General features: G+C 44.2%; 1 protein-coding gene across 4 annotated transcripts in view; it reads left to right on the top strand.

The window, feature by feature from the left end:
• The first annotated feature begins 2,507 nt into the window (after window positions 1-2,507).
• Window positions 2,508-8,193, top strand: part of PRDM4 (PR/SET domain 4) — a 28,213-nt gene continuing 22,527 nt past the window's right edge. For 3 of the 4 annotated variants that reach the window (XM_059186779.1, XM_059186775.1, XM_059186778.1), the window contains exons 1-3: window positions 2,637-2,818; window positions 3,024-3,290; window positions 7,674-7,807. In XM_059186779.1, the coding sequence (XP_059042762.1) occupies window positions 3,280-3,290; window positions 7,674-7,807 (145 nt within the window). In that variant the 5' untranslated portion in view covers window positions 2,637-2,818; window positions 3,024-3,279. The other variant, XM_059186776.1, reaches the window with a different exon arrangement.

The following is an 8,193-nucleotide window of genomic DNA, read 5'->3' as shown; positions in this document are numbered from 1 at the left end:
TCTCTGCCTACTTGTGATCTCTCTCTCTGTCAAATAAATAAATAATATCTTCAAAAAAATTACTAAGTTGTTTTCTAAAGTGGCTGTAGCATTTTTCATTCCCACCAGCAAAGTGTGAGGGTCCTAGTTGTTTTGTGTCTGTAGCAACACTTGTTATAGTTAGCCTTTTAAACTTTGCCCCTGGGTTGCCTGGGTGGCTCAGTGGGTTAAGCCTCTGACTTTGGCTCAGGTCATGATCCTGGGGTCCTGGGATTGAGCCCTGCAATGGGCTCTCTGCTTGGCCGGGAGCCTACTTTCCCCTCTCTCTTTCTGCCTTCCTCTCTACCTACTTGTGATCTCTGTCTGTCAAATAAGTTAATAAAATCTTAAAAACAAATAAACTTTGCCCCGTCTAGTAGGTGTGTAATGTTACCTTATTGTGTTTTGATTTGCATTTCACTAATAACTATTTATGTTGTTCATTTTGTGTGTGTGTGTTTAACTGCCATCCATATATCTTATTTGGTAAAGTGGCAGTTCAGATATTTTGCCCATTAAAAAGAGTTGGTTTTGGGATGCCTGGGTGGCTCAGTTGGTTGGACTACTGCCTTCAGCTCAGGTCATGATCCCGGAGTCCCGGGATCGAGCCCCACATCAGGCTCCCAGCTCCATGGGGAGTCTGCTTCACTCTCTGACCTTCTCCTCGCTCATGCTCTCTCTCACTGTCTCTCTCTCAAATAAATAAATAAAATCTTTAAAAAAAAAAAAGAGTTGGTTTGTTTACCTCCTTATTATTGAATTTAAGGGCTTCTTTATATATTTCAGATAAAAGTTCTTTGTTAGATATTTGTTTTGCAAATATTTTTAAAAAGATTTTATTTATTTATTTATTTGAGAGAGAGAGAGAGTGCACAACCTAGGGCAAGGGTAGAGGAAGAGGGAGAGGGAGAAGGAGGAGCAGACTTCCTGCTGGGCAGGGAGCCTGATGCTGGACTGGGTCTCAGGACCCTGGGATCATGACCTGAGTTGAAGGCAGATGCTTAACAGACTGAGACTCCTAGGTGCCCGGTTTTGCAAATATTTTACACCCACTTCTGGCTTGACTTCATTTTGCCAACAGAGTCTTTTCAAGACAAAAAATTTTAATTTGAGGGGGCGCCTGGGTGGCTCAGTGAGTTAAGCCTCTGCCTTCAGCTCAGGTCATGATCCCTTGGTCCTGGGATCGAGCCCCGCATCAGGCTCTCTGCCTACTTGTGATCACTCTCTCTGTTAAATAAATAAATAAAATCTTTTAAAAAAGTTTTAATTTTGATGAAGTTCAATTTTCCATTTTTTTAGTGGTTCTTGACTTTCATGTCCCATTACAGTTACAAAGATTTTCTCCTCCATTTTCTTCTGTAACTATTAGTTTTAGGTCTTACGTGATTCTACATAATCATGATTTTTACATCTCTACATAATCATGATTTTTACATCTACGTTTGAAAAGAATAGGCGTGGAAAACTGGAGTAAAATTATTCAGCCTTTTATAAAACGCACCATTACTCTCTAGACCCCAGGTTTGAATTTGGTATTTTAGGGAATATTGTCTCTCATTTACTTGTGAGATGATGACTTTCCTGACTTAGACTTCTATTTGTTGTCAACAAGAGAGCAAACCAATGTGACCTGTCAGGGTTCAGTGATTAGTTCCCTCATCTGGAACTGTGCTTTCTTTTCATGAGAAGGGAAGGGAAACACCACGCTCACCTCTCATTCAAAACATTGTGCGTGCCTCTTTGCCCCTTTACCTGGGATTGAATTTGCAAAACTCACCTGTCTTAACTAGACAACAAGCTATTCAAGGTCAAGACCTGTATCTTGTTTTGTATTTCTATGTTTGAGATGTCATTCAGTAATTGATTTGTGAAGGAAAGGAGGAATTCCTGGGTCTCCGCGGTTTTGCTGGTAGGTACTAGGAAGTACCTTTGCTGGAAGGTACGAGGCAGTTTGTTGTAGTTTAAATGTCCAGTCCTCACAAACTTGACATTAGAGAAAAATGATCCCATCTCCGTATTCCTAGAGCTTAGCACGGGGTTTGGCGTACAGGAGAGAAGGGCAGAGATGAGGGGAAGAAAATCTATACAAATCCCACTCCCCCATTTATGACTTGAAGCAGGGAAACTGGGCATCTTCAGGTGTACATAGGGTGAAAGCTATTCAAGACGGATTCCCAATTCCTCCTGGGCAACAGCGCCAACATCTTTGGGCTTAAGTCCCTTACTTCGAATCTTTGGGGCTTGCGTGGACCCACGCTTCCCCAGGAGGAGAATGGCAAGAAGACTAAAACCTTGAATCTGAGGATTTAGGGGACTCAGAACCCCTTTGCTACCTGCGCATTAGCTCTGGTTGCCTAGCAACTGTGGGTCGATAGCTCGGCGCTCGATGCAATCCAGCCCGCCGGAGACGCGGCGCTCCCGCGGAGCCTCTCGCAGCCAGGCACCCTCGGGCCTGGGTCCCCGCAGTGCGCACGCGCAGAAGGGGTTCTGTTGGGGGAGGGACGCCGGAACGCCGGCGCCGCTAGCGGGCCAAGGCGGGGAGGGGCGCACGCACGAGGGGCGGAGCGGCAGGCGCCCCGAGTGGCTGAGGAGCCGGAAACGCGATTCGGAGGGTGCGGCCCCGAGGAGACGGCGGGCTAGGCTGGGCTGGGCCGGGCCGGGCCAGGCCGGGCGGGAAACGTTAGGCCGGCGGCCCCCGGGGTGCGGGGGTCGAGCGGGCGGGGAGGGCCCGAGGCGAGCTCTGCCCGGATGAGGAACAAAGCGGTGGGGCAGGCGCGCGCGCCCCTCGCGCGACCGGCAGGTGGGCTGCGCACGGGCCCGGCCGGGGCGGGGCGAGGGCGGCGGGGCCTGCGGGGCCTGCGGGCCCCACGCCGGCGAGCGGGCGAGTCAGCCGTCCGCCCCTGGGAGGCGGCGTCCGCAGCGCCTGGGCTCTCCGGTGGCGTGGGGACGGGGCCTGCATCCCCCTCCCCCGTTTGGGTGACCGCCCTTGTCCTCCCCTTCCCCAGGTTGGGCAGCCTCCCTCCCGAAGCTTCTGGAGGAAGAGCCCCGGGTGTCCCTCGGCATGCCCCATCTCGCGGCGGGGAGCGCGGCCGCCGGCCCTCGGGAGAAGTTGGGCGGCCCTGGGCGGCCGCGGGGCCGAGTGGCCGCGTTTGTGCAGCGGTTGTAAGCAAGATGCGGTAGCACGTGACCCTGGAACGCAGTCCCTGATGCCGGTTCCCCGCCACCCGTGTGTTCTTTTCTCTGACACTTGGCCCCAAGCAGATGCATCACAGGTGAGTAGCTTGGTGGGCTCCGCGCTGGTGACGTCCGTGGAAAACATTTGGCAAAGGAGAGTTTAGAGTGCCTTTCTTTGGTTTTTGATGCCGCGGGGGAGGGTTACAGGTGCTATTTGAAGATGGATGTATGTCCCAAAAGGATCGAGAAATCCAGAAGCCAGAATTGGGTTGAATATACTCTGATTCAACCAGATTTACTCCAAATGTGAGTACAGGAGTGAGTTCCAGATAGATAGCCACACATGGATTGTTGGTTCATTGACATTTTCCCTATGCCTTTGAGTTACTTGAGCTTTTTATATCTTGATTTGAATTCCAGAGTGTGTTTTTAGCTTTTCACCATGCTTCCCCTTGAATTTTGCTGGTTATCCTTTGACTTGGACGGTAATGTGGAGAAATTAAGTTCTTAATTTTGCAGGTAGAAATGATTAGTTTTGCAGATTTCGTGCTAATGTTTGAAGTATTTAATCATACCATGTCAGTACAGAAATATGCCGGATATAGTTATGTTTGGCTATTCTTTTGGGACCCTTTCATAGGATGTATGTTTAGGATGGAGGAATATAAAACAAATTCACTGAAGTTGCTGAAACTGCCCCTTGCATTTTGCAAAGTGCCTGCATTTCAGTTAGCTTTTTTTTTTTAACATGACTAATTTTTTTTTTTTTTTTAAGATTTTATTTATTTAACAGGGAGAGAGACAGTGAGAGAGAGCACAGCAGTGGGAATGGGGGAGAGAGAAGCAGCCTCCCTGCCCAGGAGGGATCCCCATGTGGGGCTCTATCCCAGGACCCCGGGATCATGACCTGAGCCAAAGGCAGACGCTTAACATCTGAGCCACCCAGGCACCCCTCATTTACCTTCTTATATGTCATTCTAAGAAAACGGTGTAAGATTCTAAGAAAAAGTCATTAGCAACTGGCAAATGATTTATTCCTGGGTCAGTTAGAAACACACACATAAAGTGTAGAAGTGTGAAAGAAATGATTTTACCAGGAGTGAGTAGGAAGAAGAGAGGTTGGTATGATTTGGGCCCTTCTTCCCAGATTGCTTCCCAGAAACTCCTGTGAGAAAGGTAGGTAGAATAGAATTGCACTTCAGAGAGAGAGTCTTAGGAGGATCATATTGAAATTCCTCCCTTCATCTGCTTTCCCTCTGTGAGATACTAGTTACCTTTGGTTTTTTTTTTTTTTTTTTTTTTTTTTTTTTTAAAGATTTTATTTATTTATTTGACAGAGAGAAATCACAAGTAGATGGAGAGGCAGGCAGATAGAGAGAGAGGGAAGCAGACTCTCTGCTGAGCAGAGAGCCCGATGCGGGACTCGATCCCAGGACTCTGAGATCATGACCTGAGCTGAAGGCAGCAGCTTAACCCACTGAGCCACCCAGGCGCCCTACCTTTGGTTTATGGCTGCTGAGGTCATCACGTTTTAGTGACTCACAACGAAGCAGAAATCTGCTGAGGTTCTCACATTAAACTCTGGTTTGAACTGGTTTAAGAGAAGGCCTAGGAGTCAACCTAGAAACACCATTTTGATTTTTATCTGGAGATTAGGTACACAGATTAATATTCAGGAATTTTTAGAATGGGATTTTAAGCTGTAGACTTTTAAGTGTACTTTAAAAAATTATTGTAACCCATTTGTTGTAACCCCCTGCTCCAGTGGTTGTAGAGTTTTAGTTATATTTGTAGCTATAAAAAGTTACGGGAAAAGTCCGTTTTAAACCAACCCACGCCTAGAAACTTGGAATATTAAGGTAGCTATTGTTTCTTTAGGCTATAAAGATTTTTTTTTTGAACTCTTTATAGCATAATTAAATACTGTTATTAATGTGCTCTCCTTTGTAAGGTGTACCTCATTTGTCATGTACTTCTAGTTGCCTTTCTAGTGGCGATGAAAATACATTGCTCCATCCATATCAAATATTTCAGAGTGCCTGTTCTCCACTGTGAGCCTTGTTCATTTTATTAATGTCTGAGAGTTTAGTTTAATGAGCTACGTGGCCTGGGGTAAGATTAAAGCCTCTGGATGTAGAATAATGCAGGAACAGATCTACCTGGGACTTTAAACACAACCCGTAATATAAATACACAGATCCTAATTATTGGAACTGTGTAAAAGGCAAATGGTTCTTTTAGTATCATTGTCTAATTGTAGTTAACAGCTTGAGTTTCTTGAGTTTCTTTTTAAAACTTTTTTTTATTGTAGGGTCCCCTGGGTGGCTCAGTCGGTTAAGCATCTGCTTCGGCTCAGGTTATGAACTCAGGGTCCTGGGATCCAGCCCTGCATCAGGCTCCCTGCTCAGCCGAGAACCTGCTTCACCCTCCCCCTCTGAACAGTGTCCCCCGCCCCCTCAAATAAATAAATAATAAAGTCTTAAAAAATTTTTTCTTATTGTAGTTGACATACAATATTGTATTAATTTCAGGTGTTGACATACAATGTTATATTGGTCTTAAGTGCACAACATACTGATTTGGCTTAGATTTCTTAAATTGGGAGACCTGGATTTCAATTCCAGCTGTCACTTGTTATATAATCTTGGGTTAAGTTTCTTAGCCTCTCTGAGTCCGTTTTCTCATCTCTAAAATGGGATCAAGAATAATACCTACCTCACAGCAGTTATAAGGATTAGGTGAAATAATTACATGTAAATTACATGTAAATCACTTAGGTCAGTAAGGGAGTAGTAAGTGTGAGCTATTATTTTCAGGTTTATTGATAGCTGATACTGCCATTTTTCAGATTAAAACCTATTTAGGTTTGCGTTCACTGCTAAGGAATATGTAGATCCATTTGATTCCTCCTTTCTTTACTCCTCCCATGGGATAGACGCAGAAGAGCTTGCATTACTGTGCCCTGTGCTTACTCTCAATATAGAATTGGAGATTTTTCTTTTTTTTTTGGTAAAGATTTTATTTGAGAGTTAGAGATTACAAGCAGTGGGGAAGGGTAGAGGGAGAAGCAGACTCCCCACTGAGCAGGGAGCCCGACTCAGCACTGTAGGGCTCTATCCCAGGACCCTGAGATCATTACCTGAGCCAAAGGCACTTAACTGACTGAGCCACCCAGGTGGTCTGGGATTGGAGGACTTTAGTAACCTTTGGATAACCTGTTGGCTAGCTTATTGAAATTATAATGTTTATAATATGGCAGTCTCTAATTCTGACATAGGAACTAATAGTTCTTGATAGCCTCCAAGAGCAAGCAACTTGCTCAAACAAGTGTATTTTTTTTAAGATTTTATTTATTTATTTGACAGAGAGAGAGAGATCACAAGTAGGCAAAGAGAGAAGAGAAAGCAGGCTCCCCGCTGAGCAGAGAGCCTGATGTGGGGCTTGATCCCAGGACCCTGAGATCATGACCTGAGCCGAAGGCAGAGGCTTTAACCCACTGAGCCACCCAGGCGCCCCAAACCAGTGTATTCTGATAATACTGTTAAAGATAATGTAAGATAGTGCTGTGAAGTGTGTAAACCTGGTGATTCACAGACCTGTACCCCTGGGGATAAAAATATATGTTAATAAAAAATAAAAAATTAAAAAAAAAGATAATGTAAGATAGGTTGCAAAGAAAAGGTGATTTTCAGATTTTTTCGCTTGACAAAAATGGTCTGTAGATTTGAAAAAAAAAGGTTTGATATAGTAAGAAATTTTTTGGCAATGTTTTGCAGCATCATCTGTGCTCTTCTACTTAATTGCTAGGATTTGGTGCATATGACATGTCCTCTTTGAGACTGGTTTCCTCATTTATTATGACGAATTGGTGAAAGAATATGAAGTAAATTTTTATAAAGTATGTAGCATAGCAAAGCTTACATAATGAACCTCGCTATATGGCAGATATTATTAAGGTTTTTGTGTGGAATTTTAATAAAATCTAATCCATGGTGGAAGTACGGTGCTTCTTCACACAGTTAATAATCTAATTCAGATTCTGTATCACTGTAACTCTTAGTAAAAAAAAAAAAAATTACCTTTTGAGTGAGTTAAAACAAACTCTACAAAAGTCTCGTTTGAAGTAACAAATAGGCCATCTAAAGAAAATATTGTAAAAGGAAAAACTTAGTGTTTGAATAAAAAACCAAACTCTTACTGCTGTGTGCTCTAAGGATTGGAGTCTGCTTCAGTCAGTGTGCATAGGGTTTGAGTTAAATCCCGTTTCTGCTTTGTGACATTGAGTTAATGACTCTGAATCCCAGTTTCCTTATCAGTAGAAAGAATAAGACCCTCCATGTCAGAGAACTGTAAGCATAAGAATGCAGTAGTAGTTGGTCAGCTCTCATTTCCTTACCCGCATCGTTTCAGGTTCTTCCGGAACTTAAATGGAATCACTGAGGTAAGATTTTGCCTAACTGGTTGTGTGTGCTCTTCCTTAGGATGAATGAAATGAACCTGAGCCCAGTGGGGATGGAGCAGCTGACTTCATCCTCTGTGAGCAATGCCTTGCCCGTCTCAGGGAGTCATCTAGGGTTGGCTGCTTCACCCACTCACAATGCCATCCCTGCTCCAGGTGAGAGTAAGGGAGAGCGACTGAATTTCCACACTTAATTGCATAATTGTTCTCAGTGGGTCCTGAAGGGGGAGAGAGCCCCTTTAAGAGTGTAAAGGAGAAGCCAAGCAGGTCTGAACATCAGTTCCACATGTGGCACCATCATGGAAGAAATGTTTCTGGAGTTCTAGTGGAGAGGAGTAGCAGTTTTTTCTGATTAGTTCTCTTGTGGGGTTGGTGGCCTTTATCTAGAGATGTAGTTGACTTCACATTTTATCTAGGTTTATCAATTCATCTGGTTCATACCCTTGGTACTCTGTCCCTGGGTTAATAGAAGGGAATGAAAGTTACTCCACTCACTCTTCCCAGAAATTAAGAGAAATTGAGCTTTATTTTTTTATTATACA

The sequence above is a fragment of the Mustela lutreola genome, chromosome 8 (genome assembly GCF_030435805.1).
Source record: "Mustela lutreola isolate mMusLut2 chromosome 8, mMusLut2.pri, whole genome shotgun sequence".
In the NCBI taxonomy this organism is placed as follows: Eukaryota; Metazoa; Chordata; class Mammalia; order Carnivora; family Mustelidae; genus Mustela; species Mustela lutreola.
The sequence above is the reverse complement of the archived record's forward strand: the minus strand, read 5'-3'. Positions and strand labels throughout refer to the sequence as shown.